This window comes from Aedes albopictus, unplaced genomic scaffold (genome assembly GCF_035046485.1).
Source record: "Aedes albopictus strain Foshan unplaced genomic scaffold, AalbF5 HiC_scaffold_98, whole genome shotgun sequence".
In the NCBI taxonomy this organism is placed as follows: domain Eukaryota; kingdom Metazoa; phylum Arthropoda; class Insecta; order Diptera; family Culicidae; genus Aedes; species Aedes albopictus.
This window is the reverse complement of record NW_026917842.1, coordinates 33,827-59,140: the sequence shown is the minus strand read 5'-3', so window position 1 is coordinate 59,140 and position 25,314 is coordinate 33,827. Positions and strand designations below refer to the sequence as shown.

Genomic DNA, 25,314 nt, shown 5'->3' with positions numbered 1-25,314 from the left:
CATCACTAGAAATCTCGGAGCAATATCTGCAGGAATCCCTGGAATAATTTCTGAAAGTATACCTGAAGGAATCCCTAGATGAATTGCTGGAGGAATCCGAAGAGCAATTATGCGAGAAATTTCAGGAAAAAAGTCTGAAGAATCCGCATCAGAAATCCCTGTAGAAATTACTAGATTTTTTTTTAAAGATGAATCCTTGGAGAAATTTCTGGATGCAATCCTGGAGGAATCCCAGGAGGAATTCTTCTAGAAATCACAGGAGGAGTTCCAATATGTATTTCTGGAGGAAATCCGGGAGAATATTACAAGTTTTATTTTTGTGCTAAATGTGTTATTTTAACTTGTAAATATTCTCCTAGTATTCATGCACATTTATAGGGCTCTAACAGAATAGGGGCCCACAATCCAATTTCGATGGCCAACATTCAGGGCATTTCGGATCGTGATTGAGTACTAGAGATGTAAACCTTTCTCAGGCACAGACTTCAAGTTATAGAACTCTAGTGATGAAACCCGAATCGAGCGGCCCCCTTAGGATTAGAAATTCCTAGACAAAACTCAAGCTATGAAAGCAACACATGCTGCGAACGAAAGGCAACCTGCCAGACAAAATACGATTACAGGATTGACTGATGGACCAACAACATTTATGAAACCTCGTCATCCTGTCATCGGAAACTGTTATCCACTAGGTAACAGGGCAAGATATACGTTGTGTGTCGTATTTGTCCTTCTGTTATGTCCTATTTTATTACGCATTTTTAGTGTTCCACTATAATATGTTATATTTCATTGTGCAGTTATAGTGCTTCATTATTTTTTCGTAATAAGAACCTTCTGGAAAATTCCATGCAGAATCTCTGGAAAAGTTCCTGGACTAATGCCTAGAGCATTAGGGGTTTTTTTTATTATCGTACAAATTGGTACGAAGGTTCTGAAGGTTAATATTTTTTCATAGGTAAGTATCATATATATTTGAAAAACTAAACTAAAAAAATCAGGGTCGCCTAATTTTCCGGAAAACTCCAGTAAAAAACAAACATTTTTCACAGACACCACCTACTTTGAAAAATCATAACTCTTGAACGAAGCCTCATAGACACAATTTTTTTGTGAAATCAAAAGCAAATTTTCTCAGCAATTCCAAGATGTATTTCTGGAAAAAATCCTAGAAAATTTTCTGGATAAATTCCTGGCGGATTCCCTGGAGAAGTTAATGGAGAAATTTCTGAAGGAGGCATCCCTGGAGAAGTTCCTGGAGTAACGCCTGGAGCATTAGAGAAATTTCTGATGAAATTCCAAGATAAATTTCTAGAAGAATTCCCAGAGAAATTTCTGGAGGAATTCCAGGAGGAATTCTATGAGGAATTACTGCAGGAATCTAACGGAAGAATCCTTAGAGGAATCCCTACAGGATTTTCTGGTATATTCTTGGAGAAATTCCTGGTGAAATTTCTAGAAGAACCCGTAAAATAACTCCTGGACTGATTTCTAGAGGAGTTAAAATTCATGGATTAATTCCTGCAGGAAACCTGCAAGAATTTCCGGAGGAGTCCCTTGGAGAAATTCCTATAGAATTTGCTGAAGAATCTCCTGAAAGAATATCGGAAGCAATCTCTGAGGATTTCCTGCAGAAATTCCTGGAGGAGTGCTGTAGGAATTTCCGAAGAAATTCCTGGAGGGATTCCTGGATCAATTTCTGAAGAAATACCTACCTGCGGTAAATCTTAGTGGAATTTCTGGAGGGGCCCTGGAGACATTGCGGTAGTAATTTCTGAAGAATTCCTGAAGGAATTCCTATATGAATTCCCGAAGAACTTTCTGAAGGAATTCCTGGGGTATTTCTGAAGAAACCTTGCAGCAATTGCAGCAAAAATTCTTAGAGAAATTTCTACAGAAATTCTTGGAAGAATCCCTGGAGAAATTCTTGGAAAGTACCCTGCAGATATCCCTGCTACAAATTTCTGGAGGAACCTTAGGAGGAATTCCTGGAGGAACTTCCGGACAAGTTCCAGGCGGAATCTCAGGAGATTTCTGGATAAATCTCTATAGGTAATCCTGGGGAAACTCCATGGACCTATTTATGGAAGAATTGTAGGAGGAATCCCTTAATTAATTCTTTGAGGAATCCTTCAATGAATTCCTGGAAGAATCTCTAGAGGAATTCTGGAAGGAATCCATGGAGGAATTTCTGAATAAATTCCTAGAGAAATTCCTAGAGGAATTCTGAGAGGAGTTTCTAATGGAGTTTCAGGAGAAATTTCCAGAGGAATTTCTGGAGGAATTACAGGAGCAATTTGAGAAGTAATTTCTGGAAGAATTACTGGAGGAATCATCGCTGGAATTTCTGGAGGAATTCCTGGAAGAATTCCTGAAGGAATTGCTGTACGAATTTCCGAAGAAATTCCTGGATCCATTAATGAATAAATTCCCGGAGGTATTGCTGAAGAAAAACCTGGGGTAATTTTTTGTGAAATTCGTGGTAGAACTCCTGAAGGAGTCCCTGGAGAAATGCCTGGATAAAATCCTGGAAGACTGCCAGGAGGAATATCTGGAATAATTCTTGAATAAATTCCGGAAAAAATTTCTGGGGAAATTTTTAATAGAATCCCTTGATTTCCTGGAGGATTTCTGAAAAAATATTTGAAGGAATTCCTAGAGAAATCTCAGAAGGTATTCATTCAGGAATTTCAGGAAGAATTATTGTATTATTTCTTGGATAAACTCCGGGAGGAATTCTTGGGATAATTTCTTAATGAATCCCTGGAGGATTTTCTAGATAAATTCTTGTAGAAATTGCGGTAGCAATTTCTGAAGGAATCCTGGAGGAATGCCTGGAGGAATCCCTTTATAAATCTCTGGAGGAATGCCTGGAAAAACCCCAAGATAAATTCCTGGAGACATGCCTGTATCAATTCCAGGAGGAATCTCTCGAGAAATTCCTTAAGAAATCCCTGGAGGAAACCCTGGAGAATTTCCTTGAAGAATCCCTGGAGAAATTCCTGGACTAATGCCTGGAGCAATCTCTGGATAAATTTTTAGATGAGTTCCTGGTGGAGTTTTTAGAAGAATTCTGGGAGGGACCTTTAGAAGAACTCCCGGATCAATCTCTAAATGAATTCCTGGAGAAATCCCGGGATGAGTCCATGGAGAAACTCCCAGGAGAAATTTCTGAAGAAACCTCTTGAAAAATTCCTATAGGAATCCTTAGAGAAATTTATGGAGAAGTTCTTGGAAGAATCCCTGAGAAAATTCTTGGAAAAATCCCTGAGAAAATTCTTGGAAAAATCCCTGGAGGAATCCCTGAAGCAATTTCCGCAATTCTGAAGAAATTCCAAAAGAAATTTCTGCAGAAATTTCAAGAAAAATTTCTGAAGGAACTCCAAGAGAAATTTCTGAAGAAATTCCAAGAGAAATTTCTAGAGGAATTCCCAGAGGAATTTTTGGAGGAATTTCAGGAGGAATTCCTGAAGGAATCGCGGTAATAATTTCTGAAGGAATTCCTATGGGAGTTCCTTATTCAATTTCTGGAGGACTTTCTGAAGTGATTCTTAGGGTAATTCTTAAGAAACCTCTTGAGGAATTCCTGGAGACATCCTTAGAGGAATTTCTAGAGAATTACTTGGAAGAATCCCTGGGTGAAAGTTCTTGGTGTAGTGTTTTTGTATCGCGAAATGTGCCCTTGATTACCCAGTAGCTAGCCGGCCCTGGGATTGCCGGAGAAATCTTGCGTCTTGAATCGGCCCGGCACTGATAGTATTGACCACCTCGTTTCAAAAAAAACCTGGAGGAATCCCTAAAACATTTCTGGGAGAAATCTCTATAAAAAATCTTGGGGAAATTCCGTGGAACTATTCAATTCATGGAAGAACTCCAGGAGGAATCGCTAAATGAATACCTTGAGAATCCCTGAACGAATTCCTGGAAGAATCTCTAGAGGAATTCTGGAAGGAATCTAGAATTTTTTAGAGGAATTCAGAAAGGAATTTTTGGTGGAGTTCCAGGAGGATTTTCTGGAGGAATTACTGCAGGAATCATCGGTGGAATTCTGGAGGGATCCATGAAATAAATCCTGGAGGAATGTGCAGAGGAGACCCTAGAGAAGATATTCCTGGGTTAATTCTTGGAGGAAACCCTGGAAGAATTTTCGGAGGAATTCATGGAAGAAATCCTGGATCTATTCTTGAATAAATTCCTGGAGTAATTCCTGAGGAAATACCTGGGGTTATTCCTGGAGAAATGCTTGGTAGAACTCTTGCAGGAGTCTCTGCAGAAATGCCTGAATGAAATCCAAGAGGAATGCCAGGAGGAATACCAGGAATAATTCTTGAAAAAAATCCGGGAGGAATTTCCGAAGAAATCCCTTGAGGAGTTCCTGGAGGAATCTCAAGATTCATTCTTGATGAAATACAAAGTTCGATTTCTGAGGAAATTCCAGGAGGAGTTTCTGAAGAATTCTCAGGGGAAATACTGAAAAAACCGCTGAAATTCCTGAGGAAATCCTGGATTAATTCCTGCGGGAGTTTCTGAAGGAATCCAAACAAGAGTTCTTGCAGAAATGTTTAAAATAATCCCGGAATTTGTTTTTGAAAGAATAACAGAAGAAATTTCCGGTTAATCCCTGGAGGAACTCTTGAAGTAATTTCTGAAGAAACCCGATGAGGAATTCCGAAAGCAACCCCATGAGGAACTCTTTATCGAATCACAGGAGAGTTTTGTTAGCGAATACCTGGAAGAATTTTTGTAGGAATATTCCTGGATAAAAAAATGAAGAAATCAATGTCTTCCGTAATTGTTAAAGGAATACTAGGATCCCTGAAGGTTTTTTTGTACAAATTTTTCAAGCAATTCTTGGAGTATTTTTTTAGAAACTCTAAGAAAAATTTTCTCAAAGAATTTCTGGAATACATTCCTGCAGAAAAACTTCGAATCATTCCAGATGTAACTATTGCAGCAATCTCTAGTGGAATTCTGGAAGGCATATATGGAGAAATCGATGTAGAAATCTCTGAATACCTTCAAAAATACCTTAAAGGATCTCTGGAGAAATTCCTGGAGAAAACCTCGAAAAAAGCACTGGAACAATTACTGGAGGAACCTCTAAAGATATCCCAGGAAAAATCCTCGAAAAAATGTCTAGTGGAATCCCTAGATGAATTCTTGATTGAATTTCTGGAAGAAGCCATAATGGAATCACTGTAGCAAGCTATGGGAAATAATCTTGGAGAAATTGTTCGTACTCATATAGTTTACGAAACTATGAACAAATCTGAAACAGTCATTTTGATTACTCAAAACTACAATACCGATTTGCATATTCACATATCGGGCGCCCATCCCGCTTAAAATTCATCTCAAGTCAGGCCCCCCCTGGGCCCCCTCCAGGAAAAAATCCTAGTTACGCCAATGCGGATGTCCCTCCAGCCATCTTCAAGTGTAGCTGCGCCAAGCTGCTCTTCCGTTGGTAGGGCCACTGCTAACTGCTGCGCGTAGTCTTGAGCCACTTCTACGTTACGCAGCTGCTCGATGTTGAGCCGCGGCGTTCGACTTCGACACGTGGTGATAACTGTCGAAAGTTTTGAGCGCAAGCATACAGCGACTAAGTAGTGATCCGAATCTATATTCACACTGCGGTATGTGCGGACATTGGTTATATCCGAGAAGAATTTACCGTCGATTAGAACGTGGTCGATTTGATTATCTGTTTGATGGTCGGGTGATCTCCACATAGCTTTGTGGATATCTTTGCGGGGGAAGAAGGTGCCTCAGACAGCGCTTGAAATTGAGTGAATATGAAGAAAACGACCAGTTATCAGCGCCAGCAACCACTACGAACGTTTACGCAAAAGGAGCGAAGAAAACCCGAACCAACTGCGACTGCTATTCCTCATCGGTCGTTTCGCTTGTGAAGCAAACTGACTGGTGATCGTTCATGCTCAGTTGCTGCGGTGAGTGTGAAGATGGGGAAATGATTCAGTGGTTTTATTTGTTGCTCAAAATTTGTAAAAACAATCATTCTGTTGATATGGGGATGTTGTACGTGACTATTGTAATCGATTTAATTTGAGTTTATGTTATTTGCACTGTAATAACGGGATAAAAACTAAGTATATTCATTGCCGTATACGCCGGCGAAGAGAAAGATTCAGAGAGCCACCACGCATATGAACCACCGTTTCTCACTCTCAGTAATAAAATTGATTGCTCATGCTCCCACTTGCTTCTGAAGCATGTTAGCCAATGAAGGTATAGAGCTACCGCTCTGGGTTGAACAGCGTCGGTCAAAGAGGAGCAAATTTTGCTTCGTCCAGGGGAAAACGCTTCATTTTGCAAGCACTGGCCTCAGACTACCATACCACGGGAGGCTGCAAAGTTTACGCATCGCTGACCGTTATCATTCGATACGGCGTGCAGGCTGTTTCACCCAATTACCGGTCTGTATATTTCCTCCCTTCCTACCTGCGCGTTCATGTCGCCGACAACGATTTTCACGTCACGCGGCGAGCAACCATCGTATGTTTGCTCTAACTGCGCGTAGAACGCTTCTTTCTCGTCATCAGGTCTCCCTTCGTGTGGGCAGTGGACGTTAATGATGCTGTAGTTGAAGAAACGACCCTTAACTCTCAACATGCACATTCTTGCGTTGATCGACTGCCACCCGATCACACGTTGTCGCATCTTGCCCAACACTATAAATCCTGTTCCCAGTTCATTGATGGTGCCACAGCTTTGGTAGAAGGTAGCCGCTCGATGCCCGCTTTTCCACACTTTCTGTCCAGTCCAACAAAGTTCCTGCAACGCCACGATGTCGAAGTTGCGGGGATGTAGTTCGTCGTAAATTATCCTGACACATCCTGCGAAACCTAGTGACTTGCAATTCCATGTTCCAAGTTTCCAATCGTAGTCCTTATTTCGTCGCGTGGGTCTTTGCCGATTGTATCGAGTCGTATTTTCTCCTATGTTATTCGCATTGGGGATTTTTACGGGTGGCTTATTGGGCCTACGGATGCCAGAACAGACGCTGTTTGAGCCGCACCTCCTTGGTGAACAGACGCTCGAATCGTACCTCCTCAATCTAGCTGAAGTCAGAAGGACAACAGTGCCCAGCACACAACTCTTAGCTGGCGGTCTTTGTCATCGCTTGACCCGTGGACGCATGAGGTAGGAACTTGTGAGGACCAGAGCTATGTTGAACGCTCTCCTTATCGTTTGCAGTCCACTTGAGGCAATGTACGTTGTTGAAATTCTTGGCAATGTGAAAAACAAAACCCTGGAGGTTTTTTTCTATCATGTACGATACATGTTGTTTGAATGTAAGCTGGGTGTCAAGAATTACTCCCAGATTATTCACATGTGCACACGTTGTTGCCTAGAAGTCGGTTTCGGAAGACCCCTTCTTCCAACTCACGCGCAGGACCGTGACGACTGATGGTCGCTGGCGGGAAGGACTCGACCACGGTGAGAGGAATTGGGGCTTCCTCAGTGCTAATGTCAAGTGTGCGTCCCAGTGTCAGAATTGGAGATAATGAACGTTCTTGTATTATTGAAGTCAAACTACCCAGGTAACCACTAAGCACTGTTCTGAGCATTATAACGGCCATTAAACAGCTTTTCAGTGCTAAGTAGCTCTATATAAGCATTTCTAATGCTTATAGGCACTATAACCAGTAAGAACTAAATTAAGCCCTGTAAGCCTATATAAAGCCTACAAGCTGTAAAGAAGTTTGTCAGTGCTGTCACAGGGCTTGGAGCACATGACGTTTATATCAATCAAAAAAGATTTCAACCAAAACAGACTCGAGTCGGTCATGATCAATACATTTTAAACCTCGTTTTAAACATCCATGTCGGACGGGATTGACGAAACGGGATTATTTTTGTTGTTGGCATGTTTATCGGAATGGTGTTGTTAAATAGGGTATGTGTGCCATCAGTAATCTCATGCTCCCATTTTCATCCTGTAGTATCCGCCGGTGACCACATTTCGATGGTTTCTGCCTTCTGGTCCAGGTAACCGCCAGAATCCGGATTCTCTGCTTCCTCGTAGCAGCCGCCACTAATCACGTCTCCTCGCGCACTCTCCAATCCCAAGTCCTCTCGCGTCAGGTGTGTTCGTCCGTCACTGATCCAGACCCTACATCCCACCTTTCTTCTAAATCAAGAAAAATATGAAAATTATAATACTTCATTTTACAAGAAGCTACGCCATATAACATGCCGAAGAATATTGATACCATCCCTGATGTCATGAAATGCCTCATAATTGAGTGCAGTCTTTATATCTTAATTCATCCTGCCGAGCCACTTATCATATGATGCATACCTACTTCCATAAGCAATGATTATGTGCTTGTTCGTATCTTATATCGTCCGTTAATTCTAAACAATTAGACTTGTGTATGACATACCCCAATAAGTATGATACTTCCCCTCCTTCCACTTTATTTTTTAATTTTTTGTTTTGTTACATGGCACGGCACTATAGCGCGTTAAAAATGTAAACTAATATTCTGCATATAAGTTCAGAAAAAAAATATCGAATAAAATGCTATTTCCGTGAGATTTCAAGTTTAGAAAAAACTATTAAAATCAAAGATCAGACTACAGTAGACGTTCGATCTGTGCAAACAGTTCACTGCAATGCTTTTTAACTTCAAGTCTGTTAAGTTAAACAAATTTGCAGTTATTGCACCGCTATCCGTAATAATGATGCTCCAAGTTAGCCCAAATCAACAGCCTGGTAAACTGAACGTTAGTTTAACTTTAACGTATTGAAAGTTGACGTCTATCAGACGTTGCAGTTATTGAATCGTTCGCTAAGTAGAACTAAAACCTGTTGCAGTTATCGACTAAAAACGGGGGAAAATAATTATTCCTCGCATTGGCCATATATGTATCATGCAAAACGTATCAGTTTTACTCTAAATGTAAAACAAATTGAAAATTTTTAATTTTTACTTTCAACCTAAACATGATTTAACAAAAACAATGCGCACGCCTCTTGTGCTGCTGTCACTTCACCCAACTAGCGAATCGAATTCGTTGGTTGGGTGGAGGTTGTGGCTCAACGAGCGAGTTCCGACTGTAGTTGAAGTTTGGACCCCGTCTTCCACCTCACGCGCAGGATCGGGACAACTGCTGGTCGCTGGTGGGAGGGGCTCGACTACGGTAAAAGGAATAGGAGCTTCCTTGAGACTTGTGGCAAATGTGCGTCCCGGCAAATGTGCGATGGCTCAATGGATCCAGAATTTTCATCGGATCTGTTTTTGGTGAACTAACTCCCTGTATAGGACACCTTTCGGTCACGTCGATGTGGACAGAATTTTAGATTTCAACTCCAAGTTCATGCCAATTTTGAACGAGAAGAAGGACATTGTGCGTATGTCCCTTCCTTTGGCCACAATCCGAACGACTTGGACGTCTTCGGTGCCGAAGCGTTTCTTAGCTATAAGGCTTTTTTTTTATTTTTTCAAGAAAATGGTCGACAAATCTTGTCTGCTATTGTTTTGATCTTGTAATATCTAAACGAGCTATTATTGAGCACTTCTCCATACTAGATTTTGATACTATTTCTGGTGTTTTACCTCTTATCTCAATTAAACCAATATCAGTTTTTGTTCTTTGGTAATTCAATTATTAATAACTGAATGTGTTATTCGTTAGATTTTCTCACCTACTCAACTGCTTAACTGCTGGTTTTTGTCTGTAGTGTGAGAACTACTAACCAACTATGTTGAACGCTCCTTCGAGCTGGTCTTGTGACAATTTTGCTGCATCTACTGTAATAATGTTCAATTTAAAATCATTCGATATTCATGAATCTTCATTTTCTGTATCCATTCCAGCTTTCCGAGATTGTGAACAGCTTATCGCCGCAGGGTCAACTACCGCTAGGTCTAGCTCTTATGGGTCGTAGCACAGGAATTGCTCAGACCTTGCTGGAAACAGGCAGAGCGGATATTAACGCCTTCACATCAGACGTAAGTAAACCTACTAATTTACAAACCATCCACACCGCTAGTCCTCCAATTTATCGCATATAGGGCTGCACTCTGTTGATCGATGCCATCAAACGTGGTGACGGATTCACCGCACAATTCCTGCTGGACAAGGGTTGCAACATCGATCTGGTGACGCGGGATACCTCGGACACGGCGTTGCATTTGGTTTGCACCTACGCCGAAAAGTGCACCGACCCGGAGACGTTCCGAGACATGCTGATCGTCGGCCGGCAACTGCTCAAACGTCGTGCAGATCCGAACGTTCAGAACATCAGAGGATAGTAAGTAGATTCAGTTGTTAAATGGGGAACAGTGTCGTTTCGGTTTTATCGCGTCCTTTCTTGCCCTTCTCAGTCGAAGTAATGATCTTTATTATACAATATGTTTGGGATTCCTAAATGTAACCTTCCTTTTTTCAAGGGCAAATTCCTGAGAATTTCTTGCGTAATACATTGTTAAGTACTCAGAAGTTGAAATAGCTATCGTCGAAATGAAATTGTAAAGCACACTGCAGTTATATGACTCTATTACTGATAATAATTATTCTTTAAGCACCCCGCTTCACATCGCAATCACCTCTCAGCATATGGACATGATCTATGAGTTGCTCAGCGACGAGGTGCTAAATCTGGACACCAACATTCGCACGCTGGACGAAAAATGTGCCTTGCAGTTTGCCCTGATGCCCCCGCACACCGACGGGCCGCCTTTCGATTTGGCCAGATTACTGCTGCAGAAGGGAGCTAGACCCAATCCTATCAGTTCCGATAGTGGCGACAGTCTATTGCACATTCTGGCTCAGAACCGACTGGAAGATGCGGCCGTGTTTCTGGCGGAGTTTGCCAATTTGAACCACGTGAACAAGGCCGGATTGACACCGCTGCATGTGGCCGCCTCGCAAGGACTGTCGAACTTGACGCGTGCTTTGCTGGAAAAAGGCGCATCGCCCAACATGCAATCCGTAGTGGCCGATCTGAAGTCTCCTCTGCACTACGCAGTTGAAGCGAATGGCGCTGAAGTTATAAAAGCTTTCATTGAACACGTGAAATCCGGGGATGATACGGCGGAAAAGATAAACTTCAATTTGAAGAATGCGTTTGGCGATTCACCATTTAGTTTAGCGCTTTCATTAGGATACAATGATCTGGTGCCTCTGCTGATAAAAGGTGGTGCAGATGTGAACGCTCGTAACGGACAAGATATGACTCTGCTGCATCAGGCCATTCTTAAGGAAGACTCAAAGACAGCCGTGTTCTTGCTAAATCATGGAGCTGACATGAACGCTTTGACGGCAGATCAGGAGTCGCCTCTACAGCTGGCCATTCATTGTCGATTGCCTGATGTGGTGGATGTCTTGTGCACCCGTGGAGTATCCTTCAGTGCACCGGACAACAAGGGTGACTGTCCGCTGTGGTCTGCTTTGGAATCGGAGCAATTCGAGATCGCTTCGGTGTTAGTCAGACACGGAGTTGACACCGATTGCTGGGGACCCGGTCCTGAAGGATGCCTTCAAACGCTGCTACACCGTGCCATTGATGAGAACAAAGAAACGGCCGCCCAGTTCTTGATCCGAAGTGGCTGTGATCTGGATTCCCCGCGACAACCTGGTCCGCAGGGTCAAGGAGGTGAAGAAGCTAAGGACAAAGCTTCTCCGTTACATCTGTGTTGCCAGTGGGGTCTGCGAAACGTTCTTCACACGTTAATTGATCATGGAGCGAATGTCAATGCCGTTGATTGCGACCTGAAGACGCCCCTCCACGTGGCCATCGAAAATCAACATGAGGAAATTATAGGTATCCTCTTGTGCCACCCGGGAATAGACCTTAAAATACGCGACAAATCAGGCAACACTCCGTTCGCAGCGGCTTTGCAAGTGAGAAACAACAAAGCGGCTCAAAATATTCTCGAAAGACTGCCAAACGCTGCGGAACAAATGGACCAAAGAGGCCGCAACTTTCTCCATCTGGCCATCATGCGGGACGACCTGGAGTCTGTCCTATTCCTGCTTTCGATTCACGTGGATGTCAACTCTCGCGTGCACGACGTCAATCAAACGCCTCCGCTCCATCTGGCAGCCGGATCCGAAAACGAAATGCTCATCAGAAATCTCATTTTGGCTGGAGCTCGTCTCAACGACCGGGACGCTACCCAGAAAACTGCCCTCCACGTGGCTGCGGAACGCGGTACCATCGGAGCGGTTTCTGCACTGCTCCAGAACGGTGCCGATTTTGACGCCGTCGATGGTGATGGTAACAATGCCCTCCACATTGCCGTTCGCGAAGGCCACATAGCCGTAGTCCGCGAGCTGCTGACCGAGTCCGAACTGAACGCCGAAGTGGTCAACATGAAGGGCCGGAACCCTCTCCATGAGCTCTGCCGCTGCGGGAAGGATAATACAGCTGCGGGAATCCTAGAGCTGTTCCTGGAATGCATGCCAAAGTATCCTATCAATACAACCGACCTGCAAGGGAACACTCCGCTCCTTCTAGCGTACATGCGAGGACAGGCACAGCTCTGTCGGATTCTAGTTAAGAACGGCGCTTGTCTGGGCGCAGAGAACAAGGAAGGTCTGACGATTTTCAACTTTAAACTGGCCACCAATCAGCTGTTGCACCGGTTGTTGGACGAACTACCGACGGAATCTCCGTGGGCGTCGTCGGAGCTGTGCCAGGAGTGTGGAACCAAGTTCACCATGACCATGAGGAAACATCATTGGTAAGTAGGACTTTAGCCCTTCCATTAGCAATTATCCTGAAGTGACATAGAACAACAAACGCTCTTTCGGCTTATAACTGTTATTTTTTAATGTTTTCCTGCTAAATTTCGCAACTGGTTTGCGGATATCCGGCATTCCGATTTCGGATTCAATACCGTCATTCGACAACTCGACTGTACCTAACTGTGGAAGTTCTGCCTTCTTTTTTATATTTCTTTTTATTCTCCCATGGTGTTATAATGTCTGAAAATTTTTCTCAGAATCCTGCGAGAATTTCTCTCTGGATTTTGAGGGTATCCTCCTAATTTGTTTATGTAGGGATTGCTCCTAATTTGAGTATGTATCCTTTCTAGGAAATTTTATTCGCAGTCAAATACATATATCGTTTAAAATTCGGAAAATGCCTCTTTAGATTGTAGGGAATCTAATCTAATCTAATCTAATCTCACACTAACGCAGCCATTACTTGAATGCATCCTGGAAAATGAAGACTTTTCAAGTCTATCATTTTTCTTGTCTAACGGCCAGGCCAACTGCGCAGCATGTACCGCAGAGAAGATTTCAAGAGATAGAAGGATTTCAACATAGTCAATATTTGAAAACATTCTACACCTTGAAATCGAGGGGAAAGATGGAAGCGTGGACCTCCCGTACCAAACGCTTCCAGATATCGATATAGATATTTAAACATGTTCGCATGTATCAATATGATGATGTGTACGGTGATTTGCTAAAAAAATATTGATTAGTGCGCCAGGAATGGTTGTAAGCTTCTTTACTGAAAAGAGAATAAAGGTTTAAAGGATTAAGTAATACATATAAGGCATAAGTGATACGCTCGTTACAGTAACTATTTTTTAAAACATGGCATTATTATACAATAAAATTACCTGAATCATCCTGAAACAAAAAGGTTTATTAGCAGTTAAAAACAAAACATAAATCAAAGCATAACCATTACAAAAATACTTCAAATTTTAATCTGGTATGTTACCACTTTAGGCAGTAAAATAGCAAGATTAAAATTTGTTGCAATGTGGTAGATCTTACACCGTAACGCACCATTCTAAGGTGATCTACCCACGTTACGGGAATCCTCTTTAGATTGTAGGGAATCTGACAAACTGGGACAATCATTTTCAAGAGTCTGGGGGAATGTCTGTAAGGAACCTGCTGGCATTTCTCCCAGTATTCTGCAGAAATATCTCTCATACTTTTGCAAGAATCCTTCTCAGGATTCTCTGGCAATCCCTCTGAGGCTTCTGTGAGAATCCTGTGGAAGGCCACAATTCTACGACAACCTCTCTCGAGATTCTTGGATAATCACTCTTAGAATTTCACTAGAATCTTTTTTCCGGGTTTTAGTATAATCGATGCTCAGGATTCTGAGGACATCCATCTTACAATGCTGGTGGAATCTCTCTCAGTATTCTGGGATAATCCCTCTCAGGATTCTGACGGAATCCCTCTCATCAGCCTGAAGGAATCCCACTCAGGATTCTGAAGGAATCCCTCTTTAAATTCGGGAGGTAATCTTCTCCGAATTTTGGAGGGAATTCGTCGCAAGATTCTCGGAGAATGCCTATAACAATTTTGAAGAAATTCCTCCAAGGGTTGTGGATTGCGGAGACAATTCGTAATTCATTTAAGAATTCTAAAGTCAAGTCTGAGGGTTCAGGGGCAATCCGTCTCAGAAGATATCCACCTCAAGCAAGACTCTGGGGACTCTTTCATTAGGTTCTGGAATAAACCTTCTGGGTATTAGGGAAATTCTTCTCAGGATTCTAAGGTATCTCTCAGAATTTTGAAGACATTCCTTACAACATTCTGAGGACACCTTCTCAGGATTCTGGAGGAATTCATTTCACGATTGTGAGCGAATCCATCTCAGGATTTTCGAAGAACCTCCCTCTCAGGATTCTGTGGGAATCCTATCCAGGTTTCTTTGCGAAAATCCTTCTCCAGGATACTGGAAGGAATCTTTACCAGGTGTTGGATCACGCATTATCACAACCCTTTTTTTCCACAGTACAAAAGAATTCTGGAATAATCATTTTGTGGATTCTTGCAGAATTCTGGGATCCGAAGATTATCCATTAGAATCTCCTTCAAGTGGTGACTAGAATGGACTATCAGGTAAAATGTATATATCGTTTGTATAGCCAAAAGAGCGTTTTTTGGAAACGGAAGAGTTTGAAGAATAATTCTAATACTTCATTATGTATTAAATGGACGACTTCTCTTTCCCATCTATCCCAAAACAGTCGTCACTGCGGTCGGATCCTGTGCAGCCGGTGTTCCAACAACGACGTTCCGATTATCAAGTTCGGAATCAACAAACCGGTCCGGGTGTGCTGCGTTTGCTTCGAAGTGCTGCAAGTCGGCAGCGGGGCGTAAGTTTCTTCACCAAACTTTTAAAACTGTTTTTCTTTTCTTTTATCAAATTTCACCTTGTGTAACAATAACGATGATAGACGGACGATTCAAACAGCATATTTTGATTAGCTATCACTTTTGTTGTAACTGCATAATGTCCTTTTTTTTGCTTGAACCAGAATCAGTTCGGACGTTCGATAAGGCAAAGCTAGAAAGTTCTGCATTATTTTGACTGCAGCTACGTACCTACATACATTGCTGACTTTATCTTTCGATTTCGCGTATGGTAACTGTACGTACATATTATGATCACATATGCATATACTCGAGTATTTATAATTGTAAAACAATTTTCAAACATTCGCATGTTATAATTACAATGCAAAATGCAATAAGTTGTAAACTGTTGTTGTCTTAAGCTGCGTAGTGATTCATCACAGCCATTCACTGTTGACAGAAAGGTATTATTTAAAACTGAGTAAATTCTTCAGAAAAAATTAATTGGGTATCCGTTTAATCCTGTTCTAGCATAGTCATTCATTTAGTTTATTTAGCTGAATTAGGGCTCCCATCAACACAGCATAGAAAATCAGGACATTTCATGTATTTTCTTAAAAATGAGCAAATCTCATCGGATTTGTTAAGAAATTTTAGCCAAAATTTGACTAAAATCAGGACATGTCCTGCCAAATCAGGACGTATGGTAACCCTAAGCTGAATATATTTGCAAGAATGGGTATTTTGCGTAATTCAGATCCCTTTGAGATCCATTAGCAACTCTGGGTGGCACCGGGCAGGCTGCGAGCAACTTTCCGTTATCAACAATGTACGGTACCGGCGACCGCCACGGTACAACCCAACTAACATTTTCAGCGCAAAAAGCTGAATACAACAGCTGCTTGTATACAGCACGTTTTGTATTTAAAAACGCCGCCTAGAAGAAGTCGAAGTGGAGTGTGAGGAATTTGAACTGCTGTCCCGATCCAAAGAAACACGGAAGGTGATTAAAAGGTAGAAGCAGCACGTCTATGATCACTTGAATGGTGTGATAAACGTAGGTACGGGAGACCAAGGCAACGTCAGTGCAGCAGAGGACCGAAAACATCCAACTCCTACGCTAAGGAAAAATAAGGATTCCATTCACTTACACAAAACCTACAAAGCAGCTGATGAGGATAGTATCGCAGTTGAACTCATCTAGATGGGCCCAATAAAGTTGGCCACCGCATGATAGTCAGGATCCGGGAAACCGGGCAGCTGTCGCAGGAGTGGCACGAAGAGTTAGTCTGCTCCATTCACATGAAAGCCGACCATTTGGAATGTGAGAACTTCAGATCGATCACCATTTTGAATTCCTACTTTGCCTACAAAGTGCTATCCCAAAAAAACGAATTAGCTCGTGGGAAGTTATCAAGCCGGCTTCATCGACAGCCGGTCGACAACGGACTAGACCTGCACCGCGCGCAAATCCTCCAGAAATGCCGTGTACACAAGACGTGTACGTAAAGAGGAAACGCACAATAGCAAATCTTGCAGTGCGAACAAGTTAGAAATTCAGCCAAGCAACACTTCCGAATACTCTAAATTCTGTTTTTACGCGATTTTTTGTTCCGCGTAAAAAAAATCGTGTAAAAAAAGTTTTCAAAACTTTTTTTATCGGATCATCCTAAAATTTTGACAGGGTATCAAGGATGATAAGAGAGATCTCTGGTAGAAATTTGAGCCCCATCGGAAGTAATTTGCGACCAGGAGAGAAGAATCTTTCCAAAAACACATCGCGTAATTTCGAGAAAATCGTGTAAAAAAAATCGTGTAAAATAAAACCGCGTAAAAAAAGATCGTGTAAAAAAAGAATTTAGTGTATAGATGAAAAACTTTAGAATTTCGACACCTTGCATCATTTATTCTATGCCTAAATACGACATTGTAATGTTGTAAAATTGATTGATTAGCAAAAAAAATAATTCTCGGATACTTTTTCAAAACGACGTATAATACACGCAAATCCTATGTTGATACGTCGTTTTGAAAAAGTATCCGAGAATTGTCCCCCCGAGTGTGCTCTTATTCTCGTGTGCATAATGTCCCCACTGAGACGAAGTATGCTCCTACAACAGGCAAGGCAAAGTTTTCCCTTCTCAACAAATTATCAAATATAGCTGTAACTGCTAATAATTTAAAATTGAGTCAAGCGTTTTTCAGAGCTCATTATACAAGTCATAAATGGTCAAAATTTCATTGCATTCGGTTCATTGAGTTCAGAGATAGGTATAACACTAGGCCCGGATTTAAGGGGGGGCAAAGGGGGCAGGTGCCCCGGGCCCCCCGATTGAGGGGGGCCTCCAATAATCCCGAAGCACTATATATATTTTGTTATACGAAACCATATAAAATGCACTTATCCTAGACTGGTTGTAATTGGGTTCCTTAAGGTATCCTGATTATTTCGTAATCTAAATTTGGACTTGAGAACGAATCAAAATCCTAAACTTCATTATTTTTGGTGCACTGGAACTATTTTTAGAATGAATTTGCAGTTTTTGTGTGATTTTTTCTTCAGTATGAGCTACCATTATAAATTCATTAAACTGTTTTGCCAATTAATTCATCAATGCAAAATAATTTGGCCCTTTCATCGGAAATTTAAAAAAAAACAATAGAGTTGTTTAGTATTGAAGTGTATTTCCCAGAATAACTATTTTGAGGAATTAGTTTTAATACTTGATTGCAGCAAATTCATCTCTAAAGAGGTATACAGTATTCAGAAAAAAATGTTTATTGCTAGCTTTGATGTGCGCGAGTTTCTCTAAAACCTCGTGAAAGTTTGTATTTGGTTCAATAGAAAAATTAATAGCGTTTTTAAACAATACAAAAGTTTTTCAGAGTAAATCAAACGATATTTGTGGATCAACAGAAATGTCATTTCATTGATAATTTAATAATTCAATCACTTATTTGACAATGATTATACATGCATCTGCTGATTACACGATTATATTCTGACAACAATTGAACCCATCTGTATCATGTTCGTCGAGAACAGATGTTTTCATGGTATGATAATGATTCCTGGAGATGTTTGGGAAATTCGGATCAATTTTGCGAACCTAGTTTCCAAAAATATCTCGGAGCAGCGGTTATGCATATCTATATTTTGGGGTTCACCGACGTTTTTGATTTTTTTTTGCTACATTTTCCTCCTAAATCCCTAACCCAAAGATAAACTTTTTATAGAACATCGAAAGTACGCAAAATTGGGCCTGAATATTTCAAAGAACAATACTACATCATTAAAGCATTTGAAAAGAAATGGAAGGAAAGTTAATATTCGAATGAACAAAACAAATGCGTAACAGTATCATGATTTCTTCAGAAATAACAAAAAAAAACAGTTAAAATTTAAAAAAATATACGAATTACACAATATTGACAAAAAAAAAGTTAATATATGGTTTATTTTTTTTTTTTAATCTTGCTTTTGGGGGCCTTCTCTATAGGGTTTGCCCCGGGCCCCCCGAAGCCTAAATCCGGCACTGTATAACAGCTCAAAGTTGGCTATCGGATAATTCTACCTTTTTTCTAAAATGCTTATAACTTCGTGCAGATAAGCCAGATATTTTTCAAATTCTGTCCACTGATCCACAACTAGTTGATCATCCTACAGTAAAAATTTGAGAATATTTGATGCCATTTTCGAACAGTCACAGCAGTTTAATGAATAAAATATTGCTATTTGCTGTAGCCTAATCGAAAGAGCTCATTTTTTTTGAGTATAACGTGATTTTATTGGATTCCAATACCTTTGTTTTGATGGTTAAATTAACAAAACAGTTTTATTTTTTGTAGATAGAATGACAGCTCAATCGATAAAATGACAGTTCGACCCGAACAAAAAATTTTCCCCGTACAAACTTAAAATGCATTTTAAAAATAGTTCCCGAACTCTGAAAATTATGAAATTTTGGATTTCGACTAGTTTTTGGGCGGAGAATCCGATTATGAAATAATCCGGATACCCCTAAAGAACCCAATTGAACATTTTTTTTTTTTGAAAAGTGAAAATTTTGCCTGTCCCGATCATTATTAACTGAGAGCTTCCTTTGTCAATGGCCTGTTTGCATGCGTATATCGATGCGCATCAAAAAACATTCAAGGACATTAGGCTCTAATTTTACATGAAAAAGTAACGTCATGTAATGTAAACCGATGTTCTCATAAACATCAAGATACATCTAAAAACGGTGGTTCACTTAACAGCGTAAACTGATTCAACTGATTAGACGTCGCGATCACCAAGGCAATCTTTGATTACTTCATTCGCAAAATCATGAAACATTTCAAATAAGCGGAAAATCTTGGCTCACGCAGAAATTTAATCTGTTTAGTGAGTATCCCTACTGTATTTTAAATGATTTATTTATAGTTTTGTGAAAATTTGGCTCCGAAAACGTAAATTTACTTTCAGTAAGATTGGAGAACAAACAGTGATAATACTTCAGCAGAAACTTTGAAAAAATAAGAGAATAAGTGGTTCTAGCGCTCTGAAAACAATAGACCAACGTTGTATCCACTCAAGGCCTGGGAAACACTGGTGGTGTTCGACTGTACAAGTTGTCAAGAAAATTATTCCAAGGCTATCTTGAATGAAGACAATTATCAGTATGAAACTCATTTCAAGATAATTGTACCATGGTACGAATAAGGACTGTTCAATTTATAAAACGGGCAACTTTACAAGGCTATGAAAAGAAGACGCGTAGTTCAAATTTAACCACCCTTGCTTAGTTGTTCAGTACATAAATTTTCATTAAAGTAATCATTTTTGAATCGAATAAAAATAGTTTTATCTAATAGAAAATCGGCCAGGTGAGGTGAATTTTTCGTTTGCTGAAAATTGAAAATATATATAAAATTACTGTTCACATATAGTATATCGTTTCTAATACCAGAAAAGTATGTGCCATGCTACAGCAGCATGAGTAATAAACATTCTGGCAAAATTTAAACGCAATTGGAAAATTAAGTGTTGAGATATTAAAGTCTGAAGTGAAATTCGATTTTTTGAATAAAATTCATTTGTAAAGCAAAAAGAGCATTATAATATTAAATAGGGGTAAGCGGGGCAATATGGACACCCTAAGGTTTTTGCCAACTTTACCTGGCAAGATATCAAAAAAGTTTAGTTTTTTGATACATGTATCCTTTTAAAGTCTATTTAGCATCTATTGCATAAGAATGCTCACGAAGAAAAATTATTTATCCACTTCAAAAAATGTCATGAAAAATGTTAGTTTTTCATGACCGTCTTCAAGCATACGGGGCAGAATGGACACCCCCATGAGGCAATATGGACACCATGAGACTTTTACGAATTTCGCACATTATTTACACCTATAAAGTCATTTCATTACAAAACAACTCTTATGGATGAATAATACGCCGAAGAAGTTCATTTTTATTCGGTTAATTTAAATTCAGGCTGTTTTGGATAAAGCTTCGTTTTTGTTGGCATGTACAACTGTGCCTAGAACAACTATTTTCCACTGCTGTCATTTTTTGACCAATTTGTTTCACCCTATGTCTACTACAGTGAACATTTAACCGAAAATATACTGAAATCGAAGAATTTGGTTGGTTTGTGATTTAGGTTATATTTTTCCATTGCCGCTTCTTTCAAAAAGGTGAGTGTCCATTTTGCCCCGGCAGCAGAAGATATTTCCAAACTTGATTTTTGACATAATAAAGAAGAAAATATAAACATGTTAAGCATGTAGATGCAGCAAAACTACTTGCATGTGTTCTAGGAATATCAGGTTTTAATCGACATGCAATAAATTAATCACTAAATCTTATTTTAGATGTTGTGAAAATTGTAATTTCCGTGCACAAAAAACAGAGGACGCAACTTTTTCGTGTAAAATCAAGTAAAATTTTAATTTCGAATGTTTCTTTCCTGAAACTACGTTTAAGACAAATGGAATATATTCTCCATTCATTAAAAGTTCAAAAAAGTTCGCATATTTTAAAATATTGAGGGTGTCCATTCTGCCCCGGGTGTCCATATTGCCCCGCCTACCCCTATTTCAATTTCAATAATATTTTGAATATTTTGGAGGTATATAAATGGTATTTTTAAAAAATAGAACAATGGCTTGTTTCTTTACACTTATGCATTAAAAGTTTAGCATAAAAATAAACGGTTTCGTCAAAAACGTCCATTTCGCCCCGGGTGTCCATTATGCTCCTAATCCCCCTATACCTACAATAATACCAAAGTTTTGGCAAGTTTTCCCATACAAACTTCAAGCGTTTTGAGTGCCCCGTTAGGCTCAACCGATTTTGCTCAAATTTTGAACGTAGCTTCTGGGAGTCCAAAACAACTGATTGAGGAGGTAAGACTTGGCATTTTTCGAAATTTTTGTTTTTCATATAAGTGTGGGCCACCCGGGCCACCTTAGTTTACATACATAAACATGCATCAGAAAACATTTAAATCTAATGTTTTTTCACAACTAAAAACATCTGAAAACATCAGGTTCTGATGTTCTGGGTAATATTCTTGACATCATAAAACATTCGATTTCCTGACATTATGTTACCTTGCGTTAACACATCTAAATTGTAGTATTCGTAAATATGTTCAATAGAGTGTGTCATCGTTTATATGAAAAATTGAAAAATTCAATGGTATCCCATCAGGTCAAAGCTTTTTTGATCCCATTTCCGGACCCAAATAAGTGTGCAAAATTTGGGCACGATCGATTATGTCTACGTTTTGCGCATCGCGGGACCACAACTTTGCCAAAGAAAGAATTTTAAATTATTACGCATTTTTCAAAGATAATTGACAAAAACCAATTAAAACACACTACTTATGAGCTATTTGCTCTAGAAAACTTAGTTATTTAACTGAACCAATCGGTTCAAAGATGCCATTTGATAGAAAATTTAATAATCTTTCGAATAAGGGTAAAAAAATTGCGAAAAGTTTGACCATTTTAAAGTTATAGCCAGACAAGGCAACCCAAGGAACGATTCGAAGTCATTAATAAACATGCATGTCGAACTATTGCTGGTTTATAACATCCACAGCTGAACAAAACCAAATCCTGAATAATAAGCTGAAATGATGCTATTTTCATTGTTAATAAGCCAAAATGCAACATTTGGCACGTATGTGAACAGCAATTTAATTATAAGCTTAACAAACGTCAGCAATTTTTGTTTGTTCGATTTGCCCTTACTAGCTTTAATATATGCTGAAGAAGAACTTTTTTCTACGCGTTAAAAAGCTAATGTTCCACAGTTTCCGGTAGCTGATTATTGTGGTCTACATAAGTTGAACAAATGCTTTCGAAGTTTAATACTTCAGCTATTGTGGGAACGTTCAATAATGGTTTAACTGTAAGCTATACAAACGGGTTTATGATTTATTTGTTCGATTATCACTTTTCGATTCAACAACATGTCAAAGTGATTCTAATAGAGCAGTACTGGAATGTTCCTCATTATTAAATATGTATTGATGACTGTTGCACACCAATGCAAAATATTCGAAACATTTGCTAATTTTCGTTGCAATTTCAAAGTTATAGTCATCTTCACAACTTTTTTAAATCAATATTTACAACCTCCCATAAATCTGAATATTGATCTTTCATAGCATTGCGAAGATGTTACACTCTCAGCGAGTAAGTTACCAATTCCAGGATGGCGTAGTCGGCAAGGCATGCGACGGGTGATTGGGAGATCACGAGTTCAAATCTCGAGTTGAGAAATTTTTAGAAGAGCTTGTGTGTTATAAATACGTTGAGATGCGACAAATAAACATGATTGGACTATAATTTGCACCTCGCACTTCAATTTGTTTTTGTTTTCGCAGCAGGTTATTATAGCTGAATACAAGTTTAATATGAGGCTAATATAACACAGTTTACTTCCGACTGTATAGCCTGTATCGCGCTTTGCAGAAAAGATTGCTGAATAACTTCTCCACCTTTGTTTGAACAACGCCTGATTACAAGCTGTGATGAAATAATGTTAATCTGTAATTCAATCAAATGTGGAATAAAAATGTCATTGCAATGTTGGTTAAATGAGTGAATGTTCCTTAATAATAATAATAATAATAAGCGTCAAAAACATGGGGAATTCAATAACTACGCAACGGTTGAGATTTGACCATATGCGTAGAACAACTTTTTTCACCATTTATGGTCCTCTATCACCCTTTAAAAAGTTTGCACTCATGAACCTAACACCCTGTATACCCTACATGCACTAACGATTGATATGCAAAACTCACGCTGAACGTGAATTACGCCATCGTAGTGCGGAAAACGTAACATCTTAGGAGGGTAAGGCAGCCAAGGTGTCAATGGGAACCAGATAAAAGAAGTACCGTAAGGTCGCCATTCACCGCTCGTTTAATGTGATTAAATTCAAATCGTATGAAACGAGCGGTGAATGGAAACCTCACGGTACGAACTTTAAAAATGTACTTCTCTCTTGGAATACTTCAATCGCTGTTCTTTGTTTTTTTTTTTTGAAAATCTTTTGAGATCTACAAAAATCTTTGTCACCGATCTTTACTAGATTGTGAATTCTTTCTGTTTTGCAATTTGTCCGTCCTTAATCACAGTTCTGCCAGGATATGCCTTCAAAAGTGTCGCATCGTGAATTCCATGTATAGGTAGATAATAAATGAAAAGTCCACATCTCATGTCCGATGGGAGGCTTTATTTTCCGAGTTGTTTGAACATATTTCCAACTATTTCACCAAAATTGTTAGACACCGCAGTGGATCGTGTCCCAGGTAACCGCCGATTAGTAGAGGACATAACAATAAACTAAATGAGTAATCCTAAGCCTCTTCGTCCCCATTTGTTTGACCGCAAGCGCCCCGAGGACGTTTACTTCAGCTTGGAGAACAAGGTCTTCGTTACACAGTGGTCCAATTCGTGCAAATAGTCGAACAGTTCTTCAACGCAGGTTTCGGTGGTGTTCGATCGGCCGTTAACGCGGTCATTGCAGGCCTGGTACTTTTCCCAGAGCTGTGGAGCCGTACCGTGTTCAGCGCACTTTTCCTGAAATTGTGGAGAAAATAAATCATAACAAATCAATAGGTATAGGTTATGTGCGGGATGTGTAACATAGTTACAATGTTATTTGTCAATTTGGGAAATACTCCTATCAATCGACTAAAGCACAATATTCAACATACCCGTAGAACGACCTGTGGGTCGACAATTTCCTCCTCCTGTGCCTTCACAGTTGGGAAAAAGGATGCCAGGAAACGTCTTGCAGCCATCGTTCTGTAGACCTGTCGAGGCTGTAACAAGTAAACTTTGTTAAAAACAACCATTTCCACACAAATTTCATATTCTCCGGACTCCCCATGATTACAAGAACCTTAAAAAATGTATTTTTTGGCAAAAGAACTTGTACTTTACCTAAAAATCTACCGAAATAGTTTATATCAAGTGATGATATAACTCTGGGACAAATTTTTGAACTCAGTTCTCGCTCGGTTCTGCCTCTGACACTGACACTGTGATGGATGATGGAAAGAGAATGACAGATCACTATCGTCATCGAAGATTCCATCACCATCATCATCATTCGTCAAGGCGATGATGAAAGAGCCAGAAAAGAGAAAACGGTAATCACGCTAACAAAAATTTACACGGAAATGTACACTGAAAAATATTTAAACCCAAAGAATAAGTTCTAAAAACTCAAATTTGGCTTAACGACTTATAGTTTTTACTCAGCATTGGGTTGTTTTCTCCCTCACCCCACACGAATGTTGTCAAAAATGAAGAGAGAAGCACCGACATATCCGTGCGGCTCCGTGGAAGAAGCCAAATTTGGGTTATCTTGACTAAACCCAAATTTGCGTTAAATAAGGCCTTCGCTGGGTGAAAATAACTTACACGCTAAAACTGCTCAGCACTAAAATGTGTAAGACCTACTCATAAGTGCATAATTTCCAGACCACACAAAAATGTGTAGCAGTTACACATTCTCAAAAAACAGCTCGTACACTCTTCTAGATGTGAAATGTTGATTTTTTTTTGTTTTCCAAGGTCACTAGTAATCCTACCTAGATTGGCGTACAAAAATTTTTGCGATTTCAACAATTTTGCGGACACTGGAGCTGATTTTGTAAATGTGCAAGGGTTACACATTTTTGGTGTAGTCTGGAAATTATGCACTTTA

General features: G+C 39.8%; 2 protein-coding genes across 2 annotated transcripts; one reads left to right on the top strand and one right to left on the bottom strand.

Annotated features, from left to right (window-relative positions):
• Positions 1-9,800: 9,800 nt before the first annotated feature.
• On the top strand, positions 9,801-15,496 carry LOC109402812 (rabankyrin-5). The gene is made up of 4 exons (XM_062844102.1): positions 9,801-9,980; positions 10,044-10,282; positions 10,554-12,716; positions 14,982-15,496. Exons 1-4 carry the CDS (start codon positions 9,816-9,818, stop codon positions 15,112-15,114), a joined length of 2,700 nt encoding a protein of 899 aa, XP_062700086.1. The 5' UTR covers positions 9,801-9,815; the 3' UTR covers positions 15,115-15,496.
• An 8,316-nt stretch (positions 15,497-23,812) lies between these two features.
• Positions 23,813-24,680, bottom strand: LOC109422594 (cytochrome b-c1 complex subunit 6, mitochondrial). Its single transcript, XM_019697398.3, has 3 exons — positions 24,546-24,680; positions 24,317-24,424; positions 23,813-24,179 (listed from the first exon to the last, which is right to left on the bottom strand). The coding sequence occupies exons 2-3, from the start codon at positions 24,401-24,403 to the stop codon at positions 24,006-24,008; spliced, it is 261 nt and encodes an 86-aa protein (XP_019552943.1). The 5' UTR covers positions 24,404-24,424; positions 24,546-24,680; the 3' UTR covers positions 23,813-24,005.
• Positions 24,681-25,314: the final 634 nt, after the last annotated feature.

Bases quoted from the DNA above. Each gene is read 5' to 3' on its own strand.
- LOC109422594 (XM_019697398.3), bottom strand. From the start codon at position 24,403: ATGGCTGCAAGACGTTTCCTGGCATCCTTTTTCCCAACTGTGAAGGCA. The intron at 24,180-24,316 runs GTATGTTGAATA...CCACAATTTCAG, and splicing joins ACCCACAGGTCGTTCTACGG to GAAAAGTGCGCTGAACACGG.
- LOC109402812 (XM_062844102.1), top strand. From the start codon at position 9,816: ATGAATCTTCATTTTCTGTATCCATTCCAGCTTTCCGAGATTGTGAAC. The intron at 9,981-10,043 runs GTAAGTAAACCT...TATCGCATATAG, and splicing joins TTAACGCCTTCACATCAGAC to GGCTGCACTCTGTTGATCGA. The intron at 12,717-14,981 runs GTAAGTAGGACT...ATCCCAAAACAG, and splicing joins ACCATGAGGAAACATCATTG to TCGTCACTGCGGTCGGATCC.